This window comes from Octodon degus, unplaced genomic scaffold (assembly GCF_000260255.1).
Source record: "Octodon degus isolate 3935 unplaced genomic scaffold, OctDeg1.0 scaffold00006, whole genome shotgun sequence".
Classification (NCBI taxonomy): Eukaryota; Metazoa; Chordata; class Mammalia; order Rodentia; family Octodontidae; genus Octodon; species Octodon degus.
Genome location: NW_004524582.1, coordinates 29,926,356 through 29,945,482, shown reverse-complemented (window position 1 = coordinate 29,945,482; position 19,127 = coordinate 29,926,356). Strand labels below are relative to the sequence as shown.

The window sequence follows — 19,127 nt, the reverse complement described above, 5'->3', positions numbered from 1 at the left end:
TGGCTAGTGACGGTGTCATTGCTCCCACCTGCAGCGTTGCCTCGGTGTGTGACTGCATTGCCTGCGCTCGTGGTACCTCACAGTCCCCTTTTGTTTCCATTTAAAAGTCATCGGCATCCTCAATATCACCTGAGCTTGCGCCGAGCTTTCCCAAGCTCTGGCAGCGACGTGTCTCTGCTGCTCTCGGCTGACACCTTGCATGTGTGACCCTCCGTCCGAGTGAGCGCTGCACAGTGTCTGTGGCTTTTCTGATTTTGTTTTCCCTCTTGCTTGAGTTTGAAACTTCTGTCTGCATTACAACTCACTGCCCACACCTTGTCCTATTGCCAGGGACCTGGCCGAGAACCTCCTACACGAAGGGGGACCATGTGACTCAGCGCCTGCTTGGCCTGGGCATTTCATTCATGATTCTGAAGCAGGAGGTCTCGGTTAATACCTCTGCCACTGTGAGCAGAACGTCGGCAAGTCACTGTCAGGGGACACTGCTCAGTTTACTAGAATTTTCTTAAATATCTCCACTGGCCTTCAACGCCATTGGAAACCAGATTCCTGAACTTTTGTTCTTATAAATTATGAGCTTCTCAGCTCATTTTTTCTATGGAGACTCCATTTAAATATGCATCACTGGTGGAAGGGTGTCTAGGGTTGTTACTGGCTTGCAAGACTTTGACCCTGAGGTTGGCTGGGCTGGGGCTTCCTGGAAATCACAGAGTCAGGAGCCCCTGCTCAGTCCTCTGGCTCCCCATGCCTGCAAGAGTAGTGACCCTTCTTCTAGATTCATGCTCATCTGTCACTTCCTGTGGTTGAATTATTGGAGCCCACTGGCCTCTAGCCAGACTGCACCAGCCTCACCCTAAGCAAGTTATTTTTAACCCAACTGAAGCAATTGATTTCAAGTACAATTTGAAAGAATCTCCCCTGCCGGCCCATCATGACCCCTGCCAATGCTAAAGGTGGAAAACAGGACCACATTTGAGGCCAGGGTCTGTCCTGCCAGTTGGCTGCACCCTGGTAAGCCATTTGGCCCCTCCTGGCCCTTTCCAGGCCTTGTCGCCTGGTATATGATTCATAAACACCTCTCCTAGGAAAATACTGCCTTCCTGATAAGTGACAGTAAACCTAAGCGAGGGCTGGAATCATCACTGATTCTGCTCGTGTGGTTCCAGGAGGATTGACAGTGCTGACGTGCACAGTGAAGACAGGAGCGGCCTGCCCTACGGCTCCCACACGGGGGACCTCAGACTCACGTCCTTGCGCTGCTTTGTCTACAAAGAGAGCGGTGCTGCCTGCTTCCTTAGGTTACGTGAGGGGTAAATGGGACCACCACGTGCCCAGCGCGGAGTGGCGTACCGCACCCATGGCTTGCAAAATGCACCACCATTGTCCTTAGCAGAGTTGTAACCCTGGCTGGGATGCCCTGGGCCTTGATCTTGCGACAGGCAGGCTCCTGAGGCCCTGTTAACTGCTTCTTCCTAGCTGGGTAGGTAAGAAGTGAACAGATGCTGAGAGGGTCCCTGTCTGTGGGCAGCCTGAAGCCGCTGTACTCACGAACGAGGATTGCGCAGTCTGAGCATACACTGTGTGATTGCTAACCCTTGCCGGCCGGACTGCGTTGGTTTTTGCTGATAACGGGAAAATGGCAAGTGGTAAATAATCCAGTGAAGTTCTATCTTTAAACCGAGTCTTTTCCCCAGGAGAGAGAGCGGAGGTCGCCAGCCTTTAACCTCCAAATCACCACCTTCCCCGAGAACAACAGCAGCGCCCTCCAACTGTTCTGTCACCAGGAAGGAGTGAAGGTAGCGTGCGTGGGGGGGGCCTCGGCTGAGCAACGGCAAGGGATCGCTGAGGGCCAGGCTCGGGGACCAAGGGGGCGCTGTGTCCTTGGGCCAGGGATCGCTCTGGGAGTACGAGATGCCTATGGAAAGTCATTGTTCAGTTTTTAAAAGGCCACCCAGTGTCCCTCTGCTTATCTATGTTGAAAGCAGCAGCCTAAGTGCCTAAATTGTCGGGCTGCCTGGCTCTGGCCTGAGTCCCTCTGTACCTCAGTTCTGGGCTGAGAGGCAAATGGCAGCCCCTCTGCATGGAGCGGGGGTGGCCTTGGCATTGGATAGCAGACAGCGGACAGGAGTGCTCCGCAGGAGGAGGCTGAGGTGGGTGCAAGGCCCAGGGATTGTCTGGGCTGGGGCCCTGCTAGGCCCTGGGGGCAGTGTCCTCCAGAGCCACCCAGGGCCTTTCCAGGGCACGGAACTTGGCCTTCTCCCTCTGAGGAGCAGCCGAGCAAGCGCAGAGCTGCACCCTCTAGGTGTGCAGAGGCCTCTAGGAATTGCTGTGCATGGGCTTTCAGCTCACCCAAAAATGAATGTTGAAAATCTTTTCCAGGATGTGAATATTTCTGAACTTATGAAGAAATTAGATATCCTTGGCGATAACGGGGTAACTATGAGCGATCGGTTTCTGGTTTTGTGTTCTTGTTTTGACCTGGGTGTATTCTGTGTGGTTTTTTCTTTTTTAATTTTGTTTTTAAAATTTCTCTCTAATTTAAGAGATTCACTAAGTACAATGTAAGACTTTTGTATGGCCATGGTCCTGAGTGGGTGGTTGGGTCTGCACTGGTCAGAAGTGAAGTTCCAAAGTGAGCTCATTTTTAGAGCCTGAGAGTGACAAAGGGGACAACAAGAGCAACAGCTTGCTCTAGAGGAATGTGGGTCGCTGGAGAGCGCTGAAGCCAGAAAGTGAGGTTTCGTCTTCTTAAAAGATTGGCTTAAGTGAGGCTCTGTTGTGCAAAGTGCCACCACTTGAAATGTCCCCAAGCAGAGGGACAGGAGCCATCTGCCTTGAATTGCTAGCCCCCTTGGTGCACGGGGTGGATGCTCGGGGAGCGCTTCAGAGCAGCCCGGGCTGTCTGCCTGCAGGCCGGGATCCAGTGTGAAATGCCCTTGCCATTTTTGTGTTTTAGAATTTGAGAAATGAAGAACAGGTTGCAATAATCCAAGCTGGAACTGTGCTTGCCCTGTGTGAAAAGGTAGAGCCCGGCCGCGTCCTGTGCGCACGCGCGTCCCAGCACCCAACACCATACAAGAAACTGTACATTGGTGTCGTGCTTGGGGGAGCATGCGGGGTCTGTCTGCGTCTGCATGTGCTCAGGCATGCCTCGTCCTGTGCTGGTGTGGAAACGGCAGGGCTGCAGGAGGAAACACAGGCCTCGCCCAGGAGTGGTCCTGGTTCCCTGGGCCTGTTTTTCTGTGCTTAGTTGAAATCGGACTTGAGCATCGTACTTTATTTATTTATTTGGTCCTGGGAATCGAACTCAGGACCTTGTGCTTGCCAGGCAAGCACTTGTGTCACTGAGCTGTATCCCCAGCCCAATCCTTTTTTTAAAAAAATCCTGCTGTACCAGCCATTCAGAATGGCTCCCAATCATACGGTGCAGTGACCGTGCACCATCAGTTACACCACAGAGTGCTTAACCAGCCCCAGGAGCCAGGCGTCGGGCACTTCCACTCCATGCGTGCATCGTGCACTTCTTTACACACTGACGTTGCCTCAGTGGAGGTGCCCTCTCCGGGAGAGGTTTCAGGAGTGGACTCATTGGGCTGGATGGTGAGAGCACTCCTGAGGGCATGGGTGTTGGCACGGGGTTTCTGGAACAGTGACTCTGGCTCCCTTTCTACCTCAGTGTTGGCCACCATGGTGCTGACCTCACGCTTCATGCAATGGCTAGGTAGAAAACTGTAGGATGCCATCATTTTCATTTATTTGAGGGTCAATATTTTTTTATATGAATATTTTTTGATGTGAATTGTCTGTTCTGTTCTTCTGTGTGGTTGTGATTCAATTTCTTTTGAGGATTTTCTACTGGGCTGGTCCATTTGTCTATTCATCCATCCATCCATCCATCCATCCATCCATCCATCCATCCATCCATCCATCGGTCTGTCCATCCATCCATTCACCCGTCCAACAAATTAGTATTTGCTGTAATTGTTTTTCTTGCTGACTTCTCTGTGTGCTTTACACATTAAAGATGCTAACATTGACCTGTTTTGTAAAAATACAGTCCTGGTTTGTTTTGGTGTGGAATATTTTATATATACGTAATGGCTTTTGCAGTCCTTCCAATGTATCTTTTCCTTTCAGAGCATGTAAGTTGAACTTTAAATACTATCTTTGAAGCAGTGAGGTCTTAATGGTCTTAATTGAGGCTCCCTCCGGAACCTTGGGCCCGGCACCTAGAGCACAGCTCCCTCCTAGGCACCTCTCCAGCCTCTCCCCATAGAGTGGAATAAAGGACACTGAAAGTTGGTGACAGGCTCTGGTCGTGCCTGGCCCAAGGTTCCATGATTGGAAAGGGTGAGCCCTTTCTCCTGTTCTGTTCCCCTTGCTCCCCCGTGGACAGAAGGTTGGTGGTGGGCATGACCTGGCTGGGGGGGTTCTGTGCAGTTTGGGTCCCACAGGGCACGAAGGGCACTTTCAGGACACGCCCTTGCCATCCACAGAACCCAGTGGGGTCAGGCCTCCTGGAGCAGGGCTCCATACAGTGTCCTGAGTGCTGGTTAGTCATCATGCACTGAGACTTTACTGAGAAAGAGCCTGCAGAGCTGAGTGTGGCCTGCTGCCCTGGGGCACGCGGAGAGGGGTCAGTGAGGCCCCTTCCAGCTGGGACCTCAGCCCCTCTCCTTGTCACTGCTGCAGGTCGGTCTGGGGCCACAGAACCCAGCATCCCCTGATCAGTGCCTGTGGGCTGGCTGACAGCAGCAACTGCCCAGGACTCAGTGTGGCTGGCTGGCAATGGGCCTGGGTGGCGGGTTGTGGGTGGTGTGGCTCCCATTGCTTCAGCCTCAGTTTCTCAGGGGTCAGGGCTGCAGGCAAGGAGGCTCAGGGCTTTGCTGGCCACCACTGCGCTAAGTGACCTGAGTCCTCCTACCTGCTGCTGTGGCTCTGCAGCCTGCAGTGGCTCCTAGCTGTGCACCTGCGTCCTGGAGCCTGCCCTCCAGTCCACTGCAGAGTAGCTCCTCTTCCTGCAGCTGGGGAAGAGGGACCTGTCTCCTATCTGGCCACTGTCTGCTTTGACCCTTGCCACCTGTGCCACCTCCCAGCTTGCACCTTGCCCACTTTCACTGGTCTTCTGCTAGGTGCAGCTCTGCCTCACGTCTCTGGTCAGGCTGGCACCAGGCTTGTGCCCTGAACACCTAAGAGCAGTGCCCCGGCCTGTGGCCCTGCACAGACCTGAGGGTGGGAGGAAGAGAGAACCTCAGGGCTGACATTTATGGAGCCCCCAGAAGAGCCCAGTTCCTTCTGGGTCAGTCCTCAGGGACAGGACTTCAGTATCCTCTCAGGCTCAGTTCTTGAGACTTGAGCCACGCTGCTAGAGTAAATGAAGGTGACATCATGTGGGAGTTGCTATGTATCTTCTCCCCACCTGGAGAGAAGACTCCAGAAGAAAAGGAGGCTGCCGGGCAGGGTGGACACTGGTGCCGGAAGGCTAGCTGGGTGATAAGCAGCCCGCTTTGCCTGGGACAGAGGGGACCTGGGAGGCGGAAACTTCAGTGCTAAGATAGGGATGGTGGAGGGAAGACAGGAACAAGCTGGTCACCCTGGAACTGACGGGCACCACAGAGGTGGAGGCAGAGGAAGTGGGCCCCTGCAGGGCACTGCTGCAGTGGGCTGCCCTTGGCGCCTGGGCCAGCCTCTCTTCACCACCTGCATCTCACATTGTGAGCTGACTCAGTACCGTGCTAGTGTCCGAGCAAGCGGAAGTTGGTTCCAGTGTCCCACCAGAGGCGCAAAGCCAAGCCAAGCCTTAGCTATCACTGAAGCAAGCCCAAGCCACCCTGGAGTGTCCTGGGACAGTCCCCCGCAGCAGCAGCAGCAGCTCCCGGGCAGTGCCCTACTCGCCCACCGCAACCGCACAGGGTTAGGGCAGCAAGCTAGCTGTGGCCCTGTTGGAGCCGCCTAGGTACCCTGCAACCAGGACTCGCTCACTGCGGCACAGGGCTGGCACCCAGCAGAAACACTTGGCATGAGTCCCATGAGGGCATGTGGCCACGGCCGGGGACACTGCTCTCTTACCTGGCTAAGCCCATCAAGAAGGTGCAGGAGCAGAAAGAGCGGCACTCGCACATCTGGCTCTGCTAGCGCAGTGGGCTGGAGCATGCGGCTGCGGCCGGGGCCACAGTTGCACTTTCTGATAGTTGCACCAGATCTGGGGACTGTGCCCAGATGTGGTAGAGCCAGGTCTGCCTTGGGGAGCCCTGGAAGTGGGGTGCAGGCCTAGCTTTACACTCAGGCACCCTGTAGCCCCATTCCCCGAGAGCAGACTCACATCTCCCCACTGAGCAGAGGTCCCAGTCCTGGATGCGGAGTGGCCTATGGGTACCTGGTGTCTCTGAAAGTGGAGCCAGGAGTACCTGACAGACTTTGACAGATTTCTGTCTTCCAGAGCCCAGAACCTAGGCCCAAGAGGGGCTGGCAGGGGAGTCAGCCTGGGAAATTGTCCCGTTTCTGTTCTGTTCCTTTTATGCCTGCCTTGAGGTATCAGAAGAGAGAAGCTAAGCTCCTCCAGGGGACTGCACACCCTCGGCCCTGCTTCTGCTGCTGGGTGCAGGGCCTGCTGCCCTCGACACTGTTGGAGACCCCCCTGCAGCTGTGGCTCTGCCAGGGCTCCCTCCCTGGGTGCAGCTGCCCTGCCCACACCAAGCCCCCAACAGCAGTGTCCACATGCCGCAGGCATCTATTAGGCACCCACGGGGTACCAGGCCCTGGGCCAGGCAGGGAGAGGTGCCAGGAGGCAGATGTGTCCCCACCTGGGGCTGGGACAGGAAGCTGACCCTCACCTCTAACAGCATGGTGACCTGTGGGCAGGGGAAGCTGGGTGGGCATCCTGGATTAGGTGACGCTGACACAGGGCCCAAAGGACCAGCAGACGCTGGCTCCGTCCAGGCTCGGGGCCAAGGCTAGGTGGGGATGTTCCCAGCAGCTGGAACAGTAAAGGCAAAGGCCCTGAGAGGAGGAGCTCAGCTGCTTGGGGAGTGCTGGCTGCGAGCCTCAGCCTACCAGGCAGAGGGACGGGCACAAGTTAGCAGGAGGCATGGAGGATTTGGAGTTCAGGCACTGGACAGAAGCTAGAGCCAGGTGGGTGACCTGAGAAACAGGAGACTTGAGGAGCTGAGGGGTCTCTCTCCTGGGGCCTTGCAGATGGAGGAGCAGAGAGGGTAGACTGCAGTGCTGCAGGTGCTGGGGTGAGGCCGGTGTGGGCTGGAGCAGACAGAGAGCCGAGGGAGATCAGGGCAGGCAGGAAGCCGAGGCAGGGGGTGCAGGGCGGGTGCTGAAGAGCTGCAGTCAAAGAAGGAAGAAGAAGGAAGCCCAGGGCAGCTGTGGGGAGCTCCGCTCCGGGCGAGGGGTGCAGGCTTCCGGCCAGGGCATAGATTTTAGCAAGGAGGGACCAAAGACACTCCCTCAGGCCCACTGTCCCCACTGGACACCCTGGGCCTGCAGCGCCCTGCACCCCTCCCTGTATGTGTGCTGGGATGGGGACTTCCCCTTTGGGGTGGTCCCTGTGGGGATGCTGCATGTACCTCCTGCGCTTGCCAGAACTTGCGCCTCTTGCCCGCTGTTCAGGTACAGGGCTGTGGCACCCTCATGCCTGCTTTCCTGTCACCTCACACAGTGGCGCACCCTGTTGGAGTAGGCAGGGTGGCAGCTTGGGGTACTGCAGGCTGGGCTTGAATCCCTAGTCCCCACAGTGTATCCTTGGGCAGGGCAGTTCATCGGCCTCCCTGTCTTCTGCTGCAAGATGAGGAGGTCATGAGGCTCAGGTGAGGTCACCCCTGTGACACATTTGGTGGCGTTAGCTACACACATGCTTGTGGCTCAAAATTTCCCGCATACTCATGCATCCTGCCTTCCTCATGCCTGTCCTCCCGCTTACCAAATCCTCACCACCACACCACACACATGTCACCGCACACCTCCCACCCCCTGCCACCCAGGTCTGATGGTGACACAGCCACGCCAGGCACGTGCGTGGCCCTGGGCTTTCGTGACCCCAGGCGAAGCAGGACATCCACATGGCTGTGAACCCCTGGCCCGGGGCGCCGGCGCTCACCTTGCTGTATCCTCCTGTCCCTGCTGTTTTCTAGTGGCTGAAGCAAATAGAGGGGACAGAGGCAGCCCTGACCCAGAAGATGCTGGACCTCGAGAAGGAAAAGGTAGAGACCCAGTCCCCTGTGTGGAACGGGGTGGTCGGGAGCGTTCAGAGACTCCTCCCTGAAGGAGGGCACGGCATGCACGCTTACCTGCAGGCCAAGCTTCTCAGCTTCACATTTGCCTCACAGCTGTCCCAAACCACCAGCCTTCCTCTACACCACCTCTCTCTCTCACACATGGTTACTTGTAAAAGCCCATTTTCAGAGCCTCCGCTGTGTCCCATGGGGTCCTGTGCTTGAGTGGCCACATAAATACAGCCTCAGGACACTGGAGACACAGTGTGACATGCAGGCCTGGGCGGGGGGCTCTGGAGCTGGTGCAACAGAGTGGATCTTTGCTGACCATGAGCACATGGGGGCTGGGCCCATGGTTGAACTAGGCTTCTCCTCTGTGCCTCATCGGTGAATGTGAGGGGAGCTAATGTAGAGCCAGTGTCACGGGGGCTCTGCGCCTGGGCACCTGGGTGCCTGGGCACCTGGGCACCTGGCTCCTGGACACCAGGGCACCTGGCTCCTGGGCACCTGGACACCTGGGTGCCTGCACACCTGGGCACCTGGGCACTGGGTGCCTGGGCACCTGTGCACCTGGCTCCGGGGCTCCTGAACGGAGGCAGTAGAGGGTCACTTGCTGGGTACCGTGACACACAGGAGAGCTGTTTTGCCTGGCCAGGACAGGCAGAGATGGCTTTGCAGAAGGCCTCAAGTCCTCTGAAATGGGTTGCAGCTCTCCAAGTAGCTATGAGGCGAAGAGGGAGCAGGTGGTGTCCTAGGCCTGGGTTTTTAGCCCCACACCTGCCATCAGTGTGCTGTGGCATTGAGGACAAGGCCCTGGATCTTTCTGGACCTGTTTCTTCCACCAAAGTGAGGCACATGGGAAGAGTGGAGGCCAGGAGAGGTCGACATGTTGCCTGCGGCTCCCACAGGCAGGCCCGGTTGTGAGCGCCTGCTGGGCTTCTGTGAGGAGCAGGCCAAGAAGACCACCAGGTCCCCACTGGTGTTCCAGCTCCGAGACAGGGCCCTTCTAGCAGGAGGGCAGCTAGGCTCTGAGACCTGTGGCCCTGGATGCTCACTCTGGCCGTGTCCTGACTGTGCCCCCGTCTTGCAGGACCTGTTCAGCAGGCAGAAAGGCTACCTGGAGGAGGAGCTGGACTACAGGAAGCAAGCGCTTGACCAGGCTTACCTGGTAGGACCTGAAGTGGGTGTGACACTTTGGCTTTTCAGACTGACCTTTGGAGGGCGGCTTTTTTCTCTGCAGGCTGGGGTGAAATGTGGGGCGCTTGCTGGGCTGAGCGGGGAGCAATAATATTCCATCTCCACCTGTGTGGCTGGTTTGCCAAACCAGCCATGGTTTTCAAAACTATTCAGAGTGACCTTAACACTTTCTCGACACGTGCTCATGAAATTCTAGTCATCATTTGAGATGGACAGGAAGAAGCTCTTTGTTATGTCTGTCTGTGTTAAAATATTTATTTATATTTCAAGCACCAAGGTGAGTGTTCCTAAAACAGGACTACAGCAGCTGAGGTCAGGCGATATCAGAGACAAAGCGACCAGCTGCAGAGTTCTGTATAATACTGTACTTGGGCCACAGAATCGGTTCTGGGCTTCCTAGTGCTGAGAGTTCAGGCTCCTGTGTCGTCAAGCTCAAAGCCCCAGGCTCCGTCCTTGAGAGCCGAGGGTGGCGTAGCAGAGGGGCCCCGAGGAGGGGGGACAGTTCTCGGCAGGCAAAAGACAGCAAAGCGAGCCAGGGACCTTGGCAGCTTCCTTCTGCCCCTTTTATATTCTATCTAGGAACCCAGGATGAGGGCAGTGCCAAGCAGTGGGCTGATAGAGTAACCACCCGCCCTCAGCCCTAGCACTCTCCGCTCTAGCGTTGTGCTGCGAATCAATCACACACCCTAGATCCAGCTACTTCCGAAAAAACTCCACCTCTGGCCGCAAGCGTCTTTGGCGAGACATCTAGACACAGCCTACCAACAGTCCTGGGCAAAGCTTTGCCCTGATCCTTGTGCTGACAGATCGGGTTTGGCCTTTGTTCCAAATGCCAGTAGAGGAGAGGAGCTGTGTTCAGGGCAGGAAAGGAGCTTCAGCAGGTGTAGGAAGCACAGGCATTGGGGCTCCAGATAGGCTGCCCTCGAGGTGACGAAAGCTTTGAGGCTTATAGAAAAGAGGAACAGAGGCAGGAGTTGGGGTGCACACACCTGGCAGCGCAGGTCATCACAGATATGCTCTGGCCCACCATGGTCGTGACTGGTTCCGAGATGGCTCTGGAGAACTTCTCGGGCTGGGGGACAGTCTGGTGCCCATGTGTGGGCTCAGTGCTCCTGCCTGTGGCGGCTGAACCTTCTTCCTGGGTCATCTGTCCGGGAGGCTCTGCTCTTCCTGGAACCCGATTTGGCTGCAGCTTTGGGACAATGGCTGGGACTTCCAGGAACTGGTTCAGCTGGGTGGATGTGGGGTTCCCTGGGACAGTGATGGGGAGATGGGACGAGGTTTCAGTGCCATCTGCAGCTCTCTTGGACGAGCAAGTGGAGCGCTGGGGGAGGCGGGAGAGGAGGCACCCTTCTGCACTCCCTGCCACCTTAGGCTCCTGGGTGGAGGGGAGAGGAACTTCCTGTGAGGTTTAAAACCCCACGCTCTCCCCGAAGCTCCAGTGGGCACCATGGGACCACCGCTTGGCCAGGGCGTGTGGCTTTGGGGGTGAGAACAGCAATTATAGCGTTGTCAGCATTTGCTTTGGGTCAGCGCTGCATTCCCAGTACAGCCTGAAAACAGACATGTGCAATGGAGGCACCTCGGCCTCTTGGGAGGGTGAGCTCTGTCCTCAAAGTGGGGGGACCACCTTGGGAGCCCACAAAGCAGTTGAAGCTGGGCGTGACGGTGCACACCTGTCGTCCCAGCGCTCAGGAGGCTGAGGCAGGAGGCTCACTGTGAGTTCAAGGCTGGCCTGAACTACATAGTAAGATCCTGTCTCAAAAGCCAGAACACAAACCCAAGCAGTTGAACATGAGTGCCCTTTGGCCCCCGCAGGAGGAAGGTTATGGTTTTTTTTCCTACTGGCTCTTGGCCCCATGTAAGCAGGAGGGGCTCGGCCATACTGAGGGCAGTGTTCCAGTGATGCCTGCATGGGACAGGGGTGCCCCTGTGGCCCCCCGACCGCTTGCTGCTCTGCTTGTCCCTGCATGCACCCCTCCTGCCCCAGACCCCTCCCGGCTCAGCCTCTGAAGCTGCCTGTCCACCTCTTTGCAACTCTTAACCTGTCTGTGTGATTTGGGCCTCACAGAAAATCCAGGACCTGGAGGCCACACTGTACAATGCGCTGCAGCAGGAGCCAGGGCTGCGGGCCAGTGAGGGGTTGAGTGCGGGCCAGCGTGAGGACCTGCAGGCGGCTGTGGAGAAGGTGCGCAGGCAGATCCTGAGGCAGAGCCGTGAGTTCGACAGCCAGATCCTGCGTGAGCGCATGGAGATGCTGCAGCAGGCCCAGCAGGTAGGGCACCAGAGACTCCACCCATGCCACGCATCTGCAGGTCCCTGGGGGCACCGACACCCCATGGGGTGGGGACTCCCGCTGCGAATTGGCCACATTGGCCCAGGAACTCAATGAGTAAGGTTGTTGGAGGGCCGCCTTGGGGTGATGGCTCCCCAGAGCATAAGGCAAACTAGAGTGGGTAAGGTTGCATTGGGTAGGCACCCTGGTGGCACTGGAAGAATGATTGGTGGCCCCTTGGAGGGATGGTGTAGTGCCAAGATCACCATCCTCCCTGGTCTGCTGAGACCGAAGCGTCCAGGGCTCAGTGCTGGACTGAGAAAGGCCCAGAAGCCTCACACAGTGGGTGTCCTGACACCTGGTACCATCCTGGCCCCCTCCTGCAGCCCCCTGCCGAATGAACATGTGACAGATACCCAAATGTGGAGTGACGTCTGGTCTCGGGTCTCTACTAGTCTGCCCTAGGCACCCCAGGGTCTGGGTTCAGTCCTGATGCTCGTGGTGTGGGAAGAGCTTCGTAGCACACACGTGCCATCTAATTCTATTTCCATGCACTTGAGAAGAGACAACGTCCATCCATCATTTTCTTTTACTTTGTGCCTGAGAATGAACCCAGGGGTGCTCTATCAGGGGGCTACGTCCTCAGCCCTTGTTTATTTATTTATTTTTTTAAATTTTGAGACAGTCTGGTAAAGGTGCTCAGGCTGGCCTCCAACTTGTGGTCCTTCTGCCTCAGCCTCCCAAGTAGCTGGGAGTCCTGGTGCAATCCATGATTCCTTTGGGAGAAGGAATCACTTCTTTAACAGAAGTCAGAATGTAGTTCCTCTGGGAGCACTCACCGGAGGAAGCGGGTCAGTCTCAGTCGCTTTTCTTGTTGCTGAGACAAAATGCCAAATGCTGGATGTTAAAGGAGGAAAGGTTTATGTAGTCACAGTTTGTAGAGGGTTCAGCCCATAATTGGCTGGTTCCAAGGCGGGGTGGCCTGGCACAGGGGCATTGCAGAGGAGAACAGTTAGGGCACCCACAGCTCTTTCCGTCCCTTGTCTTATCCAGGCTGCCAGGGTGGGCAGCACCCACATCCTTAATCCTGGAGCCCTTGCGCCTAGCACTGTACCAGGGATCCACTCCAGTGTTACTGTAGATCTTGCCACCTCTAGAAAAGCTACACCTATGACCAGTGAGGCTTTGGGGGGGACATCTAGATGTGTCCCTGAGGTGTCAGGGTGTCCTCCCTGTCAGTGTGGGTGATGGAGCACTGAGCCATGCTCTCGAAGTTGCCTGTTGCCCAGTTGATGTTTCACTGCTTATGCACTGGACAACATGAAGGAAGGACAAGCGCAGGCCCGGCCCGGAGAAGCTGCTGTGTGACGCGGCCTGCCTGTGTGTTTCAGAGGATCCGGGACTTGGAGGGCAAGCTGGAGCTTCAGAAGCGGCACCTGAAGGAGCTGGAGGAAAAGGTAGGGGCCGGCTTGTCCCCAGGCGTGGGTGGGGGCTTTGTCTTCTCACCGTCTCCTGAGTCCCAGGAGGATGCTCAGCCCCTCCCAAATCAGCACCCTCAGGAAATCCAGCCTCCCAGGAAGTCACTGGTAGAGACGCCCCCTCCTCAGTGGCTGGCAGGACTACGGCCAGGCCCCGCGCTCTTGTGGAAGTGTGTGTGTGCACCCTCCCTCTGCTGCAACCTCACGAGGAAGCGGGAGGTGACTGGCTTGTCCTGTGACGAGGCCGTCATTCCTCCTCTGCAGACGCAGTCGTCTCCCACGGACTCGTTCACTGTGAGCGGCCTCCCTGTGTCAGGACGAGCTGTTCCCCCAGCAGCGAGCAAGGCTGGCCTCCTCAGGCCGGTCGGGATTCTCCACTCAGCCTCACGTGCTGAGGACTCCGGCTGCCTGGGAAAGGCAGCTGGGGTCTCCCTGGGTGTGTGGCTGTCCCCGGCCTCCCGACATGGTGGTGCTCTTCAGGGCATGCGCTCGAGTCTTGCTGAGGCCCTCAAGTGAGAGGGGCTCAGTGTGGCCTTTGCCACTGGCCAGGAGGTCTCCAAGGACAGGGACCAGGTTTCCTTTTCTCCCAAAGATAGAGTGGGGCACTTTGGGTCTCCCAGCAGCTTGGTGACTTTGATGGCCAAATGGGTCAGCGAGCCATTGATGACAGCCAAAAAAGGCTTAAAACATGGCCATAATTGTCCTACCTGATGAAAAATTTAAAACTGAGTTGGAAAAGGCACCATGCAAAGTGGCATGGGCTCCATACTGGCTAGGAAAGGATGCCTGGGGTCCTAGTCACTTGCTGGTTGCTAGGGCACAATACCCACAGCTTAAGGAAGGACATGTTTATTTGGGTCATGGTCCCAGTCCACAGTTGGCTGGCTCCACGACAGGACGGCATGGCACAGGGGCCAGGCAGAGGAGAGCTGCTCACAGCATGGGGCACTGGAAGCAGCGAGGGGGCGGAGCTTGGAGGGGAGGAGCCCTCCCAGGCTATGCCCTAGGGCCGCCTCTTGCCACCAGGCTCCGCCTCATAATAGGAAGTCAGCTGCGTTGTCATCCTCCCAATCTCTTAACTGCTTGTGATCATGCGAGGTTCTGGGGACGTTGTAGGTCTCAACCCCTTCGTCCCCGAAGGGCATCATGCCAGCAGGTGTGGGAGCAGGAGAGAGGCAGGAGGGGCTCCTGCTGAGGCTGCAGGACCTGGAACTTTCCACGTGGCCCCCTTGTCACCCGCGTTTCCCCACATGCACTAGTGGCCATCCTTGGTGGCTCATCTCTGTCTTCTTCAGTGGCTAGAGGCTGTTGGCTTCACCCTGTTGGGTGGCCTTAGCGAGTGCTGTACCCTTCTGTGCCTCAGTTTCTCCACATAGAATGTGGAGGGTAGGTGATCCCAGCAGCCCTTCCAGCTCTTGCTTTCCAGGGCTGTAAGAGTCGGTAGTGGCTGTTTGGAGTTTACTTTTTTAGCGCACAGTACAGGTGCGCTGCTACTTTGCTCGGGGAAAGAATTATTTTCAGGAGTCCTAGGTAATGTTGGGATATATTCTATCTAATGCCCAGAAATTCTGTATGAACTAAGTAAGTCACAGATAAGTAAAGAAAAAATAGTGTTAGCCAGGCGTGGTGGTGCACACCTATAGTCCAGCTCTTGGGAGGCTGAGGCAGGAGGATAGCCATGAGTTTGAGGCCAGCCTGGGCTACATAGGCAAGTTTAAGGCCAGCCCGCATTCTATAGCAGGAACCCTGTCTCAGAAAATAGTCTTTTATACTGACTTGTGCGCCTCTTAATTCCTTTAAGGCTATTTTTCCCCCCTATTTTTAAAACCAATGAATGAAAAAAAAGATTTTAAATAAACAAAAATAGGGCTGGGGAGATAGCTCGGTGGTCTAAGCACCTACCTGGCAAAAACGCAAGGACTCAGGTTCAATCTCTGGTACCATATGCTGTGCTGGCCCTTTGTCAAGCGGTCCACCGAAACCAGGTGTGGTGGTGCATGCCTGTAATCCCAGCACTGGAGAGGCTGAGACAGGAGGATCACTAGAAGTCTAAGCTGTGTAGTGAGACCCTGTACCAAGAAGTAAAAGTTGAAAAAAGCAAAAAAAAAAAAATAATAATAATTTAAGGGGCCGGAGAGATGGTTCAGTAGAATAAGCACTTGCCTGGCAAGTGCAAAGGCCTAAGTTCAATCCCTGGTTCTACCAAAAAAAGCCCCAAATAAACAAACAAACAAAAATTTAAAAAGAAAGAAAAATAAATTCAATAATGGATCTTCTGGAAAACGAGGCTGGCAGAGATGGGGCAGGAGGGCTTGCTTGTCTGTGAGGCGGAGGCATCGGGAGGGTTTCTCTCCTGACTGTGATTGCAGGCCACACCCAGGGTTCTTGGAGCCACTAGCTGAGAGCTTGGGAGGGTGGGAGGGTCTTCGCCTCCATTCCAGGGGCGTCGAGCCCCAGCCCAGGGGATCTTGTGGGCCAGGACAGGAGCCTTACAAGATCGTAACATTTAACGTGTGATGCTCGCCCCAGTATCTCTCATGATTCAATTATGCAGTGCTCTAGGGTAGACCTTGTGGACGACCGTGGTCGCCTGCAGCTGAGGGCCCACCATTGGCCCAATCAAAACCCTCATGCAGACAGGCCTTGACGGGTAGCAAGCAGGGGTGGCTTGTGTTACATGTTTTTAATATTGTCCTTTTTTAATTCTTAAATTTGGGCTTCTGTTATTTCATAGAATAATAAAGTGTTTTGGGCAGCTGTGGTATAGGAAACACAAACATCTCAAGTAGGTTTTTGTTCATAAGGTTGTTGTATTCACACATACAACATCACTAATACTAGCAAAATAAATGAATTGCTTATTAATTTTTGAAATGCATGGAACTGCAGTGGAACATACAACTCCAAAGGAGAATCGGTTGTGCCTTCCTGCCTGACCCTTCCCCAGGGCTCGCAATCACGCCTCAGCTCATTGTCGACGTCCGGCAGGTGGCAGCTTTGCGAGGCTCAGCTCTCGAGGCCGGAGCACCGCCGCCTCACAGCAGGCCCAAGGCCCCCGCCCCCCGAGAGTCACCACAGCGGCTGCCCGACAGTCACGGGTGCTCCGTTTCAGCAAGACAGCACCGGCGTCCCACGAGCTCCCTGTTGCCCTCTTTTTTAAATGTGATAACAAAGAATGTGAAAAGCAGTTTTGTTGCTTATAGCATTAACTATATTATAGACATCTTCGATGTGGCCCAGGACGGTGCTCTTCTCTCAGTGCAGCCCAGGCCGGCCCCTCCACCCTGTCCTGCCCAGTACCAAATCCCGTCTGTGGCACAGATGGTGCCTTGCACCTGGGCTGGCAGGCTCTGAGGAGCGTGGAGGGGTGACCCACTCAGTGCAGGGGTCGGTGCACCCTGCTCCCGAAGCCTGCTTCTTCCCGCCCCTCTCTGCACCCAACCAGGCATCGTAGTTCTTGTAAGATGCATTCGTTGAGTTCATGCCGCATATCTCACATCTTGTTTCCTTTTCTTTCTTTCTCTTTTTCTCATTTTCTTTTGGTCTTATGTTATAGTTTTTGTTCCTTTTTTTGTTTTTCTCACTAGCATTCATCCTGTGGCCGTGATGACGCCAGGGAGCCGGGCGCTCGGGTTGGTACCCTGTCCTTCCCTAGTAGGGCCAGGGCGTCCTAGCCCAGCAGGGCCCTCCCAGCTCTGGCTGAGCATTCCTGAAGGGACCAGGTCCTGGAAGGTGGCTGAGGTTGACCTCCTTGGCTTCTTGGGTCTGGGGGTGTGGGGTCCTTGGAGGCCCCCATGGGAGGAGGATGGGGAGGGCTCGGTGGACAGAAGGCGCCCTCTCGAGGTTTTGGCTGCGGAGGGGTCTCTGCCTTACCCCGAAGGCTCTGCCCAATTTGCTCAGCCTTTGGTCCTCTGTGTTGCTGAGGGCAGCAGTACGTCTGCTGTATGGTCCCGAGTGAGAGGGCTTTTAGGGTAAGGGGTCTGCTGAAGCAGGAGGTAGGAAGGCAGGGGGCTCATGAGACCAACTGACCTGCCTGCCAACTGCCTGCTTCCCCATCCCTCCTGCTGTCCTGCTTGGATGCCTGGCTCTGCTCAGGGACTGTTAGTAGGAGGCTATCCCAGCTTTTCATCCCCCCTGAGCCTTGGGCCCTGTGTCTTGAGTCTCTGTCCTGACATCCAGGCCCTTCCACATGGCCCCCGTGCTGAGCGCGCATCACAGGGTGTGGTCTGCGAGGGCCCAGAGACTTTAGAACTCTGCCCCTGACCCAGCCTCATCTGAGGTCCCAGCTCTGGGTACTGCCAGTGCCCAGTGGATGTCCCGATATCATGTGCTGAGCTCTGGTGCCAGCCCTACCCGACATCCCTGGCACCCCCAATGCTGACCTTGTCCACAGCACTCAGGCCTGGGGCTGGGACAGGCTGGTGGGTGGTGGCTCCTCCTTAAAGTAGAGTCGTAAGGGGTGACTTCAGGTGCCAGAACAATGCACACTAAGTCCCATTGACGGAGGGTGTGGGCTATGGGGTTGGCGTGGGGGTTGGCAGACGGCCCCTGAATCCTGCTTCCTCTCCCCAGGGTGATGTGGGGTGGGTGGGGCCATTTTAATGCTTGATTATGGTGCCACTTCCAATTGTGTTTAATCTTACAGGATAGAAAAAGAGTTTTTGGACCCAGCTGAATCCCGTATGGCCACCCTGACCCTACTTACACCAAAACTCAACAGTGATACAAGCTATTAAAAGTGCAGACACTGGAAACAACTCACATTTATTTGACAACAGCTTTACCGGGAGGCCTTCTGGATGGGTCCTGGCTAGGAGGGATGACAGGGACTGTGTCACACTCAGCCACAGCTGTGTCCCAGCTGCAGCACCTTCAAGGGCCTGAGGGGCAGAGACCCAAATGCCAGGAAACTAAGTGCAATTAATGGACACCAGGGCCTGCAGAGCCGCTGCGTGGTGGGGACGGCTCGAGTCCCTGTCCCCACACACCTGTCTCCCCAGGCTGTGGCGTGTGTGTAGCCAGCCGGGCACAGAAGCCCCTGTGCCCTGTGTACATAAACCCCATGAACTGTGCTGTGTGCACCCCAGAGTCTATCTGCCAGGGCGAACCTGGTGTGTCCCAGGATCTGAACCCTAAGCTGGGCTCTCTCACCAGAACCCTCCAAACTGGACATGGCAACAGCTGGTGGCCAGAGAGAAAGTTGGAGCCTTGTAGAGGTGGCGGGATCCCCCAAGGGGCCCCATATTTCCAGAGGAAGCCAAAGGATGTGTCACTCTTATGGGTGTGACACAGCAAAAGCCTAAGAAAATGGTGTCTTTAGGAATAGAAGGACTGAGGACCAAAGGCAGACACTACCACCAATGAGGTGACACTCACCTGTCCCGTGACCGTTTGCAAGAGACCACTGAGGAGGAAACCACTAAAGCCCCCTGGGAAACAGGCCCCTCTCTGGTCAGAGCAGAGGCACTGTCACATCACACAGAGAGTACCCTGAATCCTGACTGGAGCAGGAGACTTTTGGGGGGACCGGATGCCCCTGAGAGTGGGTGAAAGGCAGGTTGGGATAGCCAGACACCAGTTGCTGGAAGTGGGCCCCAGGAGGAAATTCCAGAGGAGAGAAGAGACACATGACCTTCAAATGTCATTCCTGCCATTGTCCTGGCGTAGGGTGAGGCCCCCGGAAGGCACCCACTCAGGCACTGTCCTCTCTCAAACGTGAAGCAGGCAGGATTCATGTCATCTGGATGGTGCCATTGAGTATGGAAGTGAAGAAGGGGACATGTGGCTATGTGGACCAGCTGCAGACCAGGACACAGTGTCACGCTGGCCAGCGACTGTCCTTAATCAGTGTTTGCTGGCTGTGGAGCTACCTGTGATTTCTCGTGAGAAGAAACTCTGGAGGAAACAGAAACAACTGAGATTGAGGCTGCTGAGAACCCCACGTCCTGAAAGGGCCGG

At 55.9% G+C, this 19,127-nt stretch overlaps 1 protein-coding gene across 3 annotated transcripts in view; it reads left to right on the top strand.

The window, feature by feature from the left end:
* Positions 1–16,805, top strand: part of Jakmip1 (janus kinase and microtubule interacting protein 1) — a 116,342-nt gene extending 99,537 nt beyond the window's left edge. For 2 of the 3 annotated variants that reach the window (XM_004624581.2, XM_004624580.2), the window contains 8 exons: positions 1,695–1,796; positions 2,380–2,433; positions 2,957–3,022; positions 8,139–8,207; positions 9,310–9,387; positions 11,488–11,691; positions 13,083–13,148; positions 16,726–16,776. In XM_004624581.2, the coding sequence (XP_004624638.1) occupies positions 1,695–1,796; positions 2,380–2,433; positions 2,957–3,022; positions 8,139–8,207; positions 9,310–9,387; positions 11,488–11,691; positions 13,083–13,148; positions 16,726–16,776 (690 nt within the window). Of the gene's footprint in view, positions 1–1,694; positions 1,797–2,379; positions 2,434–2,956; positions 3,023–8,138; positions 8,208–9,309; positions 9,388–11,487; positions 11,692–13,082; positions 13,149–16,725 lie in introns of all 3 variants that reach the window. The other variant, XM_004624579.2, reaches the window with a different exon arrangement.
* The last annotated feature ends 2,322 nt before the right edge of the window (positions 16,806–19,127 follow it).